The 16,620-nt window shown below is 43.1% G+C and overlaps 1 protein-coding gene across 1 annotated transcript in view; it reads right to left on the reverse strand.

Moving 5' to 3' along the window:
* The window catches only part of LAMC1 (laminin subunit gamma 1), a 113,674-nt gene that overhangs the window by 25,492 nt on the left and 71,562 nt on the right, over positions 1-16,620 (reverse strand). The window contains exons 3-13 of the mRNA XM_080647314.1: positions 12,708-12,838; positions 10,396-10,562; positions 7,486-7,674; positions 6,558-6,675; positions 6,091-6,189; positions 5,861-5,997; positions 4,880-5,002; positions 4,603-4,792; positions 4,186-4,298; positions 733-954; positions 436-624 (exon numbers count right to left, since the gene is read on the reverse strand). Coding sequence (XP_080503440.1) covers positions 436-624; positions 733-954; positions 4,186-4,298; positions 4,603-4,792; positions 4,880-5,002; positions 5,861-5,997; positions 6,091-6,189; positions 6,558-6,675; positions 7,486-7,674; positions 10,396-10,562; positions 12,708-12,838 — 1,678 coding nt within the window. The remainder of the gene's footprint in view (positions 1-435; positions 625-732; positions 955-4,185; positions 4,299-4,602; positions 4,793-4,879; positions 5,003-5,860; positions 5,998-6,090; positions 6,190-6,557; positions 6,676-7,485; positions 7,675-10,395; positions 10,563-12,707; positions 12,839-16,620) is intronic.

Consider the following 16,620-nt stretch of genomic DNA (forward strand, 5'->3'; position numbering starts at 1 on the left):
AAACTAAAAACCAAGTTGTTTTGGTTTACATCTTATGTGGGGGAGTATACTATAGTGATCATCATCTTTGGAGCCAGAACACCTGGGTTGAAATTCTAGCTCCTCTAATGACGAGCCTGCAGGCTTGGTCATGTAACCTAGTCTCTGTGCCTCCGTTTCCTTAGCTGGAACATGGGATGATAGCAGAACCTACCTCAGAGGGTTCTGAGGATTAATGAGGCAGGAAAGTTCCTGGCCATGAATATGTTAGCTATTGTAAGTATCTGATATGCATTTTATAAGTCTATAATCAACCTGTTTCCTACAAAAGGTTGTCTACAAGGAAAATTGTAATCGTTAAGCCAGACAGAAATAATCCAGCCATTTTCAAAGCCCTTCTTCTCACAGTGTTTCTAAAGGATGGACACTGTGAGCAGGGGGCAAGAGCAGACTCACCGGTGGTACCAGTAGGACAGTTGGTGCACACCACCTCCTGTGTTGTAGGGACAACAGCACAACTTGAGCCCCCAGGACACGGGCAGGGCTGGCAATCAGAGGAGGTGCCCGAGGTTGGATCTCCATAGTACCCGTCACTGCACTTCTCACAGTTGGGGCCGGCTGTGTTGTCTCTGCAGTTACAAACACCTATTTGGAGAGCGGGTGTGAGAAACACACAAAGGAGACAATGAGGATTTCCTACCCATCTGCTGAGAAGAACTTAGGTCGAGCAGCCCCCAAAGAGCATCCGCTCACCTGTCTCAGGGTCACAGGTCTCACTGTGTCCATTGCAGGTACAAAGCACACACGGACTATATGGCCCGAGACTCGGGGTTTCTCTTCTGTAGCCCGAGATGCACGTCTCACAAAACTGCCCTCCGTATCCCACAGGACAGGTGCAGGTCTCCACCCAAGTTGCAGGGACCCCTGGCCCAGGACGAGCACTAGCCAGGGTGACATCATCCAAATATCCAGCACCTGTGTGGGGTGTGGGAAAGAGAATCACTGAACTGGTTTCCGTTTTGCAAAAGCTCATGAGAAGTCAATAACATTAAAAGGTAACCAAATCCAAACTTCCAGAGGCAAGCAACCATCAGTTTAATTCATTTACTGGAGAAGATAAGTAGAAAATCGCATTTAGAATAATCATGTGGTAGCTGGTGCTGTGTCTGGAATAGAGCAAACATATTTTTAAACACACACTGAGACTGGTGGCTTTTACAGTTCTCCCAACCACCAATATAAAAAATGAAAAGCACTGGACCATAATCCAGAGCAAGAAGAGAGAAGAGCAAGTCAATGGAGGACAAGAAGAGTTTAGGTCTGCAGTCAGTAAGCAGTGTTTTCGCTCTCTTGTGACAAAAGCAGGTGCTGATTGTAGAGTTCAAAGACAAGAAAGCACCTGTCAACAAGTACCACTCAATTATATTTTTTATACCCTGCACAAAACAGCAAAAATAAGCACACAAGTTCTAATACTCAGGGCTACTTCAACATGTATGCAATTATTCCAAAGCCATTATGCCATGTATCACAATGCTTTCCCCTTTCCAGAAGAAAAAGAAAGGAAAAAAAAAATAAAAAGAGGAAGCCTTACACTGGCTTAGACCAATGATTCGTCCAACCCCACAGTGCCAGTGATGGTCCCATGGAAGAGGCGGGCTCTGATGATGTCATCAAAAATATGTTTGCTATATTCCATCCCACTCCTGTCTCTGGCAGTCTATCTTTCAAGTGTATTTCCCCATGTTATGAAATATCATTGGCTGCTTATATCATTCTTAGAAATTGACAACCTGAGGCTGAAGGATATCTCTTCTGTTACTGCCTTGAACTTAGGAGTTAACTTTAAATATGTTTATGGGGTTTTTCAACAATTAGATCATGAGATACTTTTCCACTGGCTAATGTGCTTCCAACTCTAAACATGCTTAAGTCTCCCATCCTAAAAGTACTCCTCCTCCCATCTTGTCCCTACTCCCAAATTATAATCCATCTCTTTTCCTTCCTTTATAGCCAAACTTCTTAAAGGAATAACCTTTACTTTTCTTCTTGACCTTCAAATTACTATTGGGACACTGCACTCTAATTTTAGTTTCAATACTTCTTAAAAACACACACACACACACAAAACACTCCACCTCATCAATGATTCCTTAGTCACCCAACCCAAAATCCAATGGTGTTAACTTCTTAAGCTTGTTAATGGTTTCTCCTCCTCAAATTTTTCTCTCTTGAGGCTCAGGTCATGGTCCTTAAATAACTATTTCCAGAATTGCATGTTTTTTCTTTTTTTTCAAGTTTCCAAGTTTAAAAATTACTGCCCATGCATTGACAACCTTTCAATTCTAGATCTCCAGTCCAAACTTTTTCCTAAGCCCCAGATCCATGTTTCTAACTACCACTTATAAGACATTTTCATCTGGATATTCATGCAGGCATCTTGAAAGTCACACCCAAGGAGTTGAGGGCATTGTGCTAAGTGAAATAAGTCAGACAGAAAGCAAACACTGCATGATCTCACTTACACTCGAAATCTTTAAAAAGAAAACAAAGAGAAACAAAACAAAAAAACCCAAAACACTTACCTCATAGCTACAGAGAACAGAGATTGGTGGTTTACGAAGTTCCAGTTATAAAATAAATAAATCATGGGGATGTAATACACAGTGTGGTAGCTATCCTACATAATAAAAGGGTATTATGCAAATTGACCCTAATGGCAGAAGGACCAGAACGACCGCTCAACCAGTCACTATAAGGCACACTGTCCATCTCTCGGTCCCTTTCCCTGGCCGGCAGGCTCCCATCGCCCAATAGTGAACAGGGAACCAGGGGTGGGTGGCTGGGGACTCGGGCGGCGCCAGGCCGCCAGGCCAAGGCTCCTGCCCTGCTGGTCACCCCACACACAGAGGAGACACGTGGCAGAGGCGGGGCTGGTGAGCGGGTGGGAACAATTGACCTCTTGGTTCCTCTCCCTGGCCGGAAGGCTCCGATCATCTGATGGCAAACAGGGAACTGGGGGTGGGTGGTGGCGGGGGGTGGGGCCGGCTGCTGGCAGCCGGGGAAGATGGCCCTGATCGCAGGCCAGGCATAGGGAACGTACCCATGCATGAATTTCGTGCACCAGGCTTCTAGTTGCAAATAATACTGTATTGTATATTTGAAAGTTGCTAAGAGAGTAAATGTTAAAAGGTGCCATCACGAGAGGAAAAAATTCTGTAACTATGTCTGGTGATGGACATAAACTGTACTTACTGTGGCAATCATTTCACAATATGAACAAATATCAAATCACTATTTCATGCACCTGAAACTAATACAATGGCCTATGTCAATTATGCCTCAATGATAAAAAATCCACACACCCGCCAAAACCGGTTTGGCTCAGTGGATAGAGCGTCGGCCTGCGGACTGAAGGGTCCCGGGTTCGATTCCGGTCAAGGGCATGTACCTTGGTTGCGGGCACATCCCCAGTGGGAGGTGTGCAGGAGGCAGCTGATCGATGTTTCTCTCTCATCGATGTTTCTAGCTCTCTATCCCTCTCTCTTCCTCTCTGTAAAATATCAATAAAATATATTTTTAAAAAAAAATCCACACACCCAAGCTGCTGATGCCACTCTCAGTGCCACCTCACCACTGGCTCCCCTGTGCCAGTTCTACCTTTCTACAGAAAGAGGTCTTCATTAAAAGGGAAATCTGTAATACTTTCAACAATAAAGATGAATTTTCAAAAACACTGCAAAAACTTTTTATAGGAAAAAAATTTGAAAGGCATACTTAAAACAGCTTTATTTATCTCAAATTATAACAAATGTATATTCAGTAACTTATAATGTTTTATAATTTAGTCAACAGATAAAAGACTTGAGAATTATAGAACAATAAATAAAAAGAAATTGAGGTTATTAAGTCATGTGAGCCAGCAAAATTATATTTAGAAATTTTGGAAGAATCTATTTATATGTAATGTAATTGGAATAGGCTTATCCATTATACGACAGTAGTATTTACTAATTTTAGTAAATTTTCTCCAGGTTCTTAAAAGTGATTCAAAATACTTTTTTATACATAATTCATGTATATAGTTTATACCACTTCTTTAGGGTAAGTTTTATAGTATTAGGACTTTAGAGATACCCTTTGGAAATTATGGATCCTTCTACCTAATTGTGTTAAACAGCTCTTCTACATTATATCATAACTTACTTCTCTCACTGTATGTCCCACGGATCTTGATAGAGGTCAAGTTGTTAAGGAGCTTTTGAAATTCGAAAGGGGTAAGAGTAGGCCTCCAAGGATAATCTGTTGCTTCATGGAGTCTGGAGAGAAAGAAGGGGCCCCATTAGCTTCTGTAAGGATAATTCTGGGGGCCGAGAAAGCATTTTCTTATTCATTTAGGCCACCAACAATGTAATGCTCTGCCGATGTGACCAAGTCAGAAATCGGGTCTGCTGGTTTGACAGGGCAGGTGACAAGGGTACAGGGTGACACAGGGAAGGCTCCCTTTTACAAAGGCCCCTTAGACCCCAAAGTTTATCTTCAACATTCACCTTGAAGCCTGAGAAGCTCAGATAAAGAAACCACTTCCGACCAAGTCACACTTTACAATGAAGAGGACCTTACCTGAAGACGTATTTCACAGTGGTCTCACTTGGATAGGAATTGCCCTGCGCGATCAAGGGCACGGACACTCTCAGGCCAGCTCCCTCGAGCACCACGTCTTCTGCAGAGAGGCGAGTGTCTCGCCTGTCCACTCGAAAGGAGAAGGAGAGGTTCTGACCATAGCTCATCACCTGCTTGCCCAAGAACTTGGCTGGAACGCAGACACATGGGACAAGGATGTGAGAAGGAGACTACAGAGGAGCACACCCCAGCCAGACTGCTTTCCGGCCTCACTTACCAGGAGCAATGAAGTACCTAGGAAAGTAGCTGTCTGAGATGACGGCGATGTCTTGCCTCTCAGAGGACCACTCCAGGGATGATTCAGAGCCGTCCCTCTGCTCTGCACGCCACCCATCCTCATCTGCAAGCAGAGGACAAAAACACAAGTGCTGTGACATTGTAAACACCCTGAATTCACTTCCTTTATGGACCACAAACACATATAAAAAGTATAAGGAGAGCCCTAGCCGGTTTGGCTCAGTGGATGGAGCATGGCCTGTGGACTGAAGGGTCCCTGGTTCGATTCCAGTCAAGGGCACATGCCTAGGTTGTGGGCTCAATCACCAGCAGGGGGCATGCAGGAGGCAGCCGATCAATGATTCTCTCTCATCGTTGATGTTTCTATCTCTCTCTCCCTCTCCCTTCCTCTCTGAAATCAATAAAAATATATTTTTAAAAAATCTTTAAAAAAATAGATAGGGAAAGACAGCAATGAATAAATGAATCCTGCAACAGGTATAGATATGCTATACCCCTCAAGTTACATTTTTGCTTTATTTTATGTAACATTTAACTATGGTGAATTCTAAACCTATATGTATGTTTTCATAAAGTACGGCATAGGGAATATAGTAAAAAATATTGTAATGACTATGCATGATGTCAGACGGGTACTAGATTAATCGAGGTGATCACTTCGTTAAGTTATATGAATTTCCAACCACTATGCTGTACACCTAAAACTAATATTATATTGCATGTCAACTGTAATTGAAAAATAAAAAAAAAATTTAATTACTAACTTCAAAGAGGAACTATATATGATGATAAAAACCAACAAAAAAACCCCAAAAAGCCAAATAAACAAAAAAATCATGTTCATTAAAAAACATGAAGTGTTGCTACCATCAAAAAAATATCCTCCAAGAGTTACTGATTTTTTAAAAATACTGTACGTCTAGTTATACATTTTAGGGAAGGAAGGGAAGGTCTAAGTTACCAATCTGAAAGGTCGAGGTTATAGAGTAAACACTGTAGCCAACGGCATTCGTGCAGACGGAAGAATGCCCGAAGCAGAAGCAGGGTGTGCAGCCTCGGGGATTAGATGATTCCAGATTAAAAAATCCAGGTTTGCATCTGAAAAAGATTAAGAAACAATCAGGCATTTTTTCTGTGCCTGAAATATGATAACAGAGAAAACACAGTCCAGTTGGAGAAGGAATGAGCTACCTCTCACAGTTGAAGCCTTCAACGTTGTCTTTGCAAACACACCGCCCTGTCTCGACGTTACAATCATCCGTGCTGCCTGAAGGGTTACACGCGCACGGCCTGTTGGGTGGAAAATGAACAAAACAGTGAGAGAAGAGACAGGAGCAAAGAAATTCCACTCTTAAAGTCAACCTGTTGGTTTACATGTTAATAATAATAACAATAATAATAATAATACCTAACTGATGTCACTTTTATACTTGGATCTGGTTTCAATCAAGGATACCCATTACATTTAATATGTAAAACTCTGCTTAATCTTTGTGCACACCAATGCTGGGTCATCATTACAGCCAGAAGTCTTGAATCTCGCGGACAATTATTTTTGGGGGAAATGCTTATACGGCTGCAGATAAGCCACAGGTCTATCATTAGGAATCAGCTCCATTTAGGTTGTGCCCCCTTGTTTTGGTGTTGAAAGGTCTCACCTGCACCCTGCCTCCGTGAGAGAATGGAACCCAGGCTGGCAACGGTCACACTTGTCGCCCATCACTCCCGGCTTGCAGCTACATCGGCCATAGCTGTCACATTGCGTGCTGAGCGAACCTAAAATGTAAAAAGCATGTCAACCACCCGGCGTGTCTGCAATATTACATGTCAAAAAAAGAAAATTGGTAACTAAGAACAATGCCCGAAAACCAATATGCAATCTCTAGATGGTTACGGAGGAAAAGGGTGAAATTTTAAATCGGAATTCTCTCAAAATCAGATCCCTGTAAGCCATTGCATTTTACCTTTCCAGACAAACACCATGAACAACAATGTTGAAAACACTAACATGTCACTCCGTACCCAGCGGTAAACTGGACACGAGGCCCGTCCCTCCTCTGTGAGAAAGCACTGGCTCCCTCGGGGTCATGCCTAGAACTTAAGTGTAGACCGGCACGCACAACAAACTCCTGCAAAGACAGAATGGACTAAGAGCACACCACCTCTGTGGACATTTACTAACATGAAACAGCTCAAGCTCTCGAAGGATTTCAGTCTAAACAAAATCATTAACAAGGAAGAACTCACGAAGCAGCTAACCTTTCACCATAGAGTTCAAATGCTCCCTAGGATCTTGTTGCTAATTATTTACAAAATCATTGCTCAGGCCATGCCCAGTTTTATACACATCCGAAAATCATCAGAAAGTCCAACGTGGTTAAAGAGAGTGGAGGTGGGGGGACAGGCAGATCCTGAATCATTGAGATGTTATAATTTCCATGTTACAGTAATGTCCGCATTTTCATACCAAACCTGTGCACATGCCTAGGAAACAGCTTCATTTTCTGGGGCTACAGGACATGCTTACTTTTTTTTTTTTTTGTCTTGAAACCCATCAGGCTGAAGCCAACACTGCCTGGCACTTACCCACAGGACTGCAGTGGCACGGAGAGCAGGGCTCCGTGTTCCCAAGGCGGAAGAAATTCTCCCGGCACCTTTCGCAGTGGGCGCCATCCGTGTTATCCTGGCAGTTGGTGCAGTGGCCACCGTGGCCGGTGGAACGGTATAGTTCAGGGTCAAAGTAACACTCTCGTGATCGGCCATTGCAGTCACAGGCTGTCGGCCAAACACACATGTTAAGTGAGATCCATGTTCCTTATGAATGGCGTTTTTACAAGACTAAACAAACAAAACACAATTTCTCACATCTCTGTGAGAGATGGTGTTAGAATAAGAATGACCGCCAGATGCATTGCTCATTAAGAAAAAGAAAAAGTTTGTCAATAAAGAGTTTATATAGAAAATGTTCATCCTGATCAAAAACAGCACCATCATAAAAGACAAGGAATTCCTTTTCTTAGAAAGAAATCTCCAGGTCATTGTTCATCTATATATATAAAAGCAACTGAACGACCAAACGACTGGTCACTATGATGTGCACTGACCACCAGGGGTCAGACGCTCAATGCAGAAGCTGCCCCCTGGTGGTCAGTGTGTTCCCACAGCCAGCCAACCTCCTGTGGTCCCTCCCCCTGGCTGGCTGGCCCTGTTGCCCTGCCAGAATTAAAGCGAAATCTGGATCCAATGGATCATTCATCCACTGGGGAGCCTCAGTGCCAAATGCGTCATCTGTTAAGTAACTAATGATACCACCCCCTACAGGGCACAACCATAGTTTAAGAACAAGTATCTGTAGTCACAGAAATCCTTTATTACACTGTATTTAGATGCAGATGGTTTTTACCAAAATTATTGATTCTGCCCAAAGTATCTTTGATTCTACAGACAGTATCATGCACACTAAATAAAAATAAAGTTTTATTTAGAAAATAAAGTTTTATTCGATTTCAGAAAGTAGTTGTTTTAAAATATTTAACTATACATATTTTCTTCCTTCATTTACAATCAGTTCTTTTATGATATTATACTTGAACATTTTTTAGAAACTCGAATTACTGTCACCAAATTAAGAGTTGTGTTAAGTAACTTTTATAGCTCCCTTTCCCTTCTTCAATAGCTGTTTCTTTTCCCTCCAGCCTCCCTAAATTATCCCACAATCAACCCAGCCAGCCCCACCGGAACAGTCTGGTGCTTGGAGACTATGAGCCAGAACAATTCCCGGGTCTCCACTGTCCTTACCCAAGAGTTTTCAACCTTCTTCATCTCATGGCACATAAACTAATCACTAAAATTCTGCAGCCACAGCTGTCACACTGCGTGCTCAGGGAACACCAAAAATATATATTTTGCCAATCTGATAAAAAATATAGGTATAATTTTGACTCATTCACATTGGATGGCTACTGTTGTGTTGGCTGGTGCCATTTTGTGATTTGACAACCTCAGGGAAAGAGGTCAGTGCCCTGACGAAGCAGTCAGGTACTGCACATTTTGACAATTCTTGTGGCACCCTGGCTGAAAAATTGCTGTCTATCCCACAGCTCAAGCAGAGGCTGTGGCTCCCTCCTCAGCAGCTGGTAAGAGTGAAGGCAGCTGTCATTTCCTCTTCTGTAGCTCGAGCCCCTGGGCAATACTGAGCTATTGTCACAACCTCCAGAAACGTTCTCTGAGGGGTCACAGGGCCAAAGGGACAGAGGAAGAAAGCAAAGTGACTTAGCTCCTCATCAAAGTCCTTTGCCTACAGCATTCAGCTCATTTGCTCGAGGTAAGCTGGCGATCCAGTGTCTTTGTTGTTCTCATAATGTTCCTGGATGGACTCTAAATATGCCCACGTCATTAAACAATATTTTCTGAACACAGGTGTACATTTACTTTGGTGGCACACCTTAGGAATATTTCATTCTTTCTCTTGCCGGTCTTTATCATGTAGCTTCCAACACTGGATATTACAGTTCAGTGAAATAACTAAAGAAGCCCAAGCAATCGTTTAGGAATGCTGGAGGAGGCTATAAAGTTAATCTGCAAATCTGGGATTTGTTGAGGGAAAGAAAAGATGAATAAGGAAATCTGCTCTGGGCAGCTAATAAAATTAGTCATAAGATATCAATTCTTTCTCAAGGCTTCTGCCAACAATTCCTGCAAGTTCACAGGGTCCTCTTTCTTATTCAATTTATTCCCAAGAGAATATGATAAGCGATATTTATAAGAACATGAGAAAATTATAGCTGCTTTAAAATTTTCTTAAGTCCTTGGCGAGTCATAATTATATGGTTTCATGGTTCCTTTCTCCTGAGATTCCTTTCCCTATCTGTTCAGAGTAAACAAAGACGTTGTGAAGGAACAAACAATGTGTTATCTTCTCCAGTTCACCCTTTCCTAGGAATTCTAGTGTCTACTCTTCCTCCCAAAGCCACCGCCTCTGCATGAGGGGAGTCAGAAAATTCTCCCCACTGTGCTCTTTAGTGACATCAAGGAAAATTATTTTTTTATAAATAAGCTTCTGAATGGCAGTCTTAGTCTAGAACTCATTGTAACTGACACATGTTAATCAATGACCTTAGCTCTGGAGCATTAGTCAGAAGAAGACTATTTTAAAGGACAACAAAGAAGAAAACCGGAGAAATCATATGTTAGAGCTGACCACACTGGCCCGGTATCTGGATCTAAGCACAGTGCCCAGCGTTGAGGAGGCTGCTCCCATCCTGGTGTGTGCGCGCAGGAAGGAAACACACAACCAGCACGGTTTATGTTTACAGCCAATCGCCCTCATCTGTGATGTTCCTCTGACGTCCACGTCCTACGCTTTCAAAGTATGAAAGAAGCACTGCCTTTCGTTGTTTTCCTTTCAAGGAGGCATAAATGCAAGTCACCCATTCCTTCCTCCACCCCTGAAAGATCTCAAGATAAGTGAACGGCCTGACGCCACGGGGCACTCACGCAAGCATTCGCTGGCACTCTCGGCAGTCGCCCTCCTCCACGGCCGGTCGTTGAAGAAAGGAAGACACTTTTCACAGTCTACTCCGTAGGTGTTATGCTTGCAGTCACACACCAGCTTGTTATGCTCGTTCTTCACACACTCACTTGCGTGTCCGTTACATTTACACCTGGGGAGAGAAGAGACACTCAGAAACAGGAGACAGCTCGAAAGCCCCAGAAATGGATGCAGAAAAAGGAGGGACACAGGGAACCAAAAACAACCTCTGAATATGCTTGAGATCTCCATTCGAAACTGTAAACAGTGGAACTGAGCAAGATTAGGTAAGGGCTGTTTGAGTTTTCAGGTATGAGGAAAAATTAAACAGGAGGGGGAAAAATGTGACTTTATTTAACAAGGGATGGGGCATTAACCAGACGCAAGAAGAAAGTCCCTAACAATATTGGAGGACATCTGTAGCATCACTTCCTGAAGTCAAATGTGCGTGCCAAGAGGCAGCCAAGTGTACTGGGTAAGAAGAGCGTGGATTCTGCGGCCAGGCTGCTGGGTCTCGAGCCCCACCCTGTATTTACCTGTAAAGTAGGGAAGATGATAATGTCTATTTCATAGGGTTCCTGGGAGGATGAAGAAGTTGCTTTATTCATGTGCCTAGGATTGTGTAGGCAGGCACACAACAAGTCAATAATTATGTCAGCAATTATCTGCCATAATGATTTTCAAGTATTCTGATCTGAGGGCAGCAAGACATTAGATACCTCATGACCAGATAGATCTCTCTCTGGTGGCCTGGTATTCCCACAAGTTGTTGGGGTAAGAATCCTTGCAGGATCCCCTAGATGCAGGTAAAACCATAAAATAAGAACTCGTGGAAATCCCCATGAACACCAGCATGTGCTCTGGTGCACTGAGTTTCCCTCACTTGCTTCCTTGAAGATAGCAATCGGTTCCATAGCTTCAGCTACCACTTAAAAATACACCCAAACATTCTGGAACATCTACAGCATAACCAGATGAGTCTCCAGTTCTCATGTTTCTCCCAAACTCCTTGACTGCTGCACAAATTTAGACGACCTCTGTGACCTACAATTTTACATGTCTACACCCAAACTCATCGTCTTCCCAATTAACTCATCTTCTTTATTTACTGTTAATGGCACCACGATGCTCCTGATCACTAAACCTTACAATCATCATGACTAAATTCTGACAATTCTTCCTTCACAATAAAATGCATCTAAATGTTCCTTTCCATTCTATTGTCACCACCCTAATGCCAGGTGTTTGTCAGCTATCACCTAGTTCACACAGCATCATAACAAGAATATAAATTCTCTTGAGCATACTCTGCTTATAACTCATACATACAACTAATCTTCCTGATCCGCTGTGGTGGTATCACAGCCCTACTGCAAAAAATGATATGATTTCTCATTGGTGACAGTTTCCATCAGCTTTCACTGAGCATCAACCCCTCCCCAGGAACACTGCCTGCAAAAAAAAAAAAAAGTTTCTGCTCTTGAGACCTCTTTAACAGGGGAGGTAAGTCCAAGGTTCTTGCCTGCTGTGTGAAGTCTCTGGCTACCAATCGATCTCTCTGGTTTACAACTCTACAAATCCACACAAGAGATTTTCCTTGAGTCAAGTAGGCTTATACTCTGCCAACTCTAAACTTTTGTTCATGACCTGCCCATCCTTCTGTACCAAACCAGACATCTTCCCACTCATCCACATCATCCAAGACCCAGCTCTGAGCCCATCTGCTTCTCTAGCCTGACAGTTCTGCAGCATTCTCTGGCATATGGCATCTTTTTTTTTTTTTTTTTTTTTTTTTTTGCTGTGTGAGAGTCATTTATTTTATTTATTTATTTTTAAATTTTTTTTATTGTTTAAAGTATTACATATATTAGTACATATACCTCCTTTTTTCCCCCCATTGACCTTCCCCCAGCCTCCCTGGCATATGGCATCTTTTTATCTAAAACATGGGGCTATGCTGGTATTTACTTTTTCACATATTCATACATTGTCTGCCCCATTCCTTCCTAGAAGGTCCAGTTATTATCCGTAGGTGCATGTCAGCCCTACACTTCCTCCGGAGCTTCATAGTGCCTCTCTATTATAGAGCTTTGCACTATATTCTCAATAAGAATTCACGAAGGGGACTGATTTGACAAGGTTTTAAAAAACCTACTTACTTGGTTTTCACGATAATAAGAAGGTCTAACAACATTATTAATACAGTTGTAAACAGTTGCTGCATTCACTTCTAAACCAAAGCTCAAATCCCTTTCAAAGTGTTTAATAGTTTACTTACCTACCACCTACGGAAAAATCAGAGATTGCGTAATAATAGGACTTGAGAACTTTGGGGTCATTAAACACCTCATCTCCGAAAGTGTTTAGGCGATTGAGAGTCACTCGGATGTCGGTGGCTGTTACCCACTCCTGTGAGAAAACAAAAACAGAAAAAAACAGCTAGTGGGACTAAAGATAAGAGATATAAATAGGACAAAGTTTACTAAACAGTGACTGTATCATTTAACATATGTCCTCTTCTAGCATTAACGCAATTGTAATACTCAATGGTTCCTTTAATTTCTTGGATATTCTTCTCCTTCTTGACTCTTCCTTTCTTTGTTCTAAGTTGTTACTTTACCACTCAGAGTCCCCCAAAGCAGGAATAATACTAGTTTCTTCACAGGCCATTGAGAGGCTTAAATGAAATATACTTCTAAATGCCTGGCATACACTGGGTACTCAATACACGTCCCTTCTCTCCACCCTGTGTCTGCACCCCAAATCCAATCAGATATTAGCACAGAGCTCATGTGACTCCACACTTGTACAAGACATGCTGGTCGTTGTTACCTCCTCCTGCCAACTTGGCACCACCTATCGCTCCCTCCATAGCCAATCCACTCCGATAGGTCTGGGAGAGACATCCAAGTAGAAGCACTAAATCATTATACTGGCCTCAACCAATCAGAGTCAGTCTTTGCCTTGACCCTCTCCACAATTTCACTTCTCTGCGAGGCCTTCCTCAGCCACCCTACCTAAAACTGCTACCACCCCTGAACGCCCGATTTCCCGTCCCTATTTTATTTATATTGTCTGTTTCTGACACCATCATCACCAAATTGTAAGCAGGAATTTTTTGTTTTGTTCACTGCCATTCCCCTAGTATAAGAGGTGCTCACATGGTATTTGCTGAGCAAATGAACAAATGGGAAGAAACTACAGCTGATCAACTTGGTAGGCATACCATAATGGCCAAGGGTAAGAATGAAGGTTGTACAGTTTCCCCCTAGAGTTTGAAATCAAAGCCCTTGTAATAAAAGCCCTTTCACTGAGCTAATGCCAGTCAGGTGTTTACATTTGTTATACAAATGATGCCAACCCATTGTCATTGCCGGTGTCCCCACCCTGCAGAGCCCCTTTCCACATGGGTTCTGGGCTTGGGCGTGTGATTTGCTTTAGCTGAGGGGACATCAGCAAATGTAACACGAGCAGAGGCTTGATAAGCACTTGTCATGGGACTTGCCCTCCTGGAATAATTCCACCATCACATGAAAAAGCCCAGACTGACCTCCTTGAGGATGTAAGACCACAGGGAGAGAGAAACCCAGCTCCCAGCTCACCTGCCGGCGAGTGAGCACAGGGCGATACAGAATCAATGAGAAATAATAAATCATGGTTGTTTAACCAAGACACCATCTCCACTTCAAGTCCTCTCCTGGGACTGCACTACAATCACCTACACCAGGGGTCCTCAAACTTTTTAAACAGGGGCCAGTTCACTGTCCCTCAGACCGTTGGAGGGCCGGACTATAGTTTTAAAAAAAAAAACTATGAACAAATTCCTATGCGCACTGCGGGCCCGGGACGAGTCGGCTGCTAAGCAGGACAGGCAGCGGCACCTGGCGGGCCAGATAAATGTCCTCGGTGGGCCGCATGTGGCCTGCGGGCCGTAGTTTGAGGACGCCTGAACGGAGACATAACGAGACACAATGAGCGAGTGCAGGGCTGTGGGTGAGACTGGGAGGCACGCCCCTGATTAAGAACCACTGCTTCAACCACGCCAAACACCTGGCAGACAGAACACAGAGAACTCAGAAAAGCTAATCTCCACCAAGCCTCCAAGTATAATTAGAAAGGAAAGAGATGATGATTTCACCGCATCCAAACTTGGAACTCCAATAACAACTCCCACTCATGGCCACAATGTTAGGAATCCTTTAGTCGTCTGTAATGTAAATAGCTAAACATATCTGTGTTTAATGCTTATTACATTTTATACAGCCTTCACCTTTATCACAGCTCTCCTGAATAAAATTTTCTCAAGGGCTGAATCTAAGGTCCCCCCCTCCTCCGCTTCCCCCTCATAGTGGGAACCTTCAAAAGAGCAGACAGACCCTGGAGCAAGACTTTCTGGGTTTTGAGTCCCAGTTCAGCCACTTAAAACTGTTTGGGGCACGTTATTTTATCCTTTCTGGGCCTCTGATTCCTCATCTGTAAAATGGAGATAACCAAAGCATCTACCATATAGAGTCATCCTGAGGGTTGAGTTAATATTATCTGAAGGGCTTAGAACAATGCTTGTCACACTGTGGCACATTATGGTAAGTGCTGTAATAAATGCTAATCACCATCCAAATCAATGCATGCTTGGTAATATTCATGTACAATGACACCAAGAAGGGCCTCCCTCCTGGCAGAGAGATAGCTTCTGGAGGGCGGCACAGGGGGTGATGAGGAAAGGGTGCTTGGCCTCTCCTCACTGTCCAATCAGCTGAAGCTTAAACCCCCTTGGCAACCAGATCTCAGAGCCAGAGCGTGTACATCTAGAGACACATAGTTAACGTCTCTGCATAATGATGCCAACTGACCAGATCCACCGCAGAGGCTTACAGCATTTTTTCCACATTAAGTCTCGTGAGTTCCTGTGGAACAAGAGCAGCAAACACCAGAATTCCTATAGCTGGCGAAACGGCCTCAAGACGGCTGACAAGGCATCCAGTTAGTGACAGTGCCAGAAAACCAGTCACAACATTATGTCACGGCCTTTTCCTACTGGCTATCCTGTTGCCTCTCCAGGACAGTCAAACACAATCATTTGTGTGGGAAGAAACAAAGCTAGCAAATGTCTGCCGGGTCAGCTTGAAGAGTCTTTGTAGAACACTCCTCCCCTAAGGCAGGCAGTCTCCTGCTTTTTCATCTATCAAAGTCAGCTAGTCTTCCTGCCATTGACTTTGAGCACCTCTTACTGCCAATGCAAGAAACACTTTTCTGAAAGACTCTGCAAACATATTCATTGCTCACTACACCCTCAGAGTTTTCCAAAATCAAGATGTATAATCTCCCAACCAGCAGCTTACAGAAATACATGGAAAGGAAGAACTGGACTCCAAGAGAAATATAATCTCATCTATGGCCGCTGTCCAAAACCATACAACCAAATTAAAGGAAGAGTCCTGAACATCATAAATTCCAGAGAGAAAGGAGAAGACACAAAAGCATAAAGCCCCCCGCTACTGAGAAATCACAATAGCTTTTCATGAAATGAGCACAGCTTTTGCAAACCCACATCCAATATTTCTTGTCTCCGTCAATTCCGACAGCCTGCCCCCATTCAGATGTCAGCTTCAGCCACAGGACAGAAGAGCCTCCAATTCTGTGTTAATGTGCTGAGTGTGTGGCATGAGGCTCGCCAGTCTCTCCATGATCAAACAGCCAGAACATAAGAAAAAAATCACAGAAATCTAAGCAATACGTAAAGATTCCGTATGATGGTGTATAAGGCATATGTACACAGCATTCATGAGAAAAATTCTTTCTATTGCTAGATAGGGAAAAGTTTCTACGACAGTGCTTGAGCATGATACCATGGGTACCTAAATTTATATCCTGGCACAAACACCAGTGCTACAGGAGATGAGGAGTTTTCATGATTGGCAACAGTGCTAGACAAGCCCAATCAGACTTCCCTGGCACAATAATGAAGGAAGGTGGCATTCTTAACTATGCTGCTTCAGTTGTTCCCTCTTGCTAATAAAATATCTTCTACTTTGTCCAATCAAAGAAGAGGTAAGAAAGGATGCAAGAAAACCGGATCGATTAGTTCAAAAATACCCTCTTCACAAGGTCAGAAGCAAAATGTTTCCACCTCAAGTACAAACGCTAGAGTTAAAATGGTCCAACTTTAAAAAAATTTGTAGTTTATATATCCC

Source organism: Plecotus auritus, assembly GCF_963455305.1.
Source record: "Plecotus auritus genome assembly, chromosome: 12".
Taxonomy (NCBI): Eukaryota; Metazoa; Chordata; class Mammalia; order Chiroptera; family Vespertilionidae; genus Plecotus; species Plecotus auritus.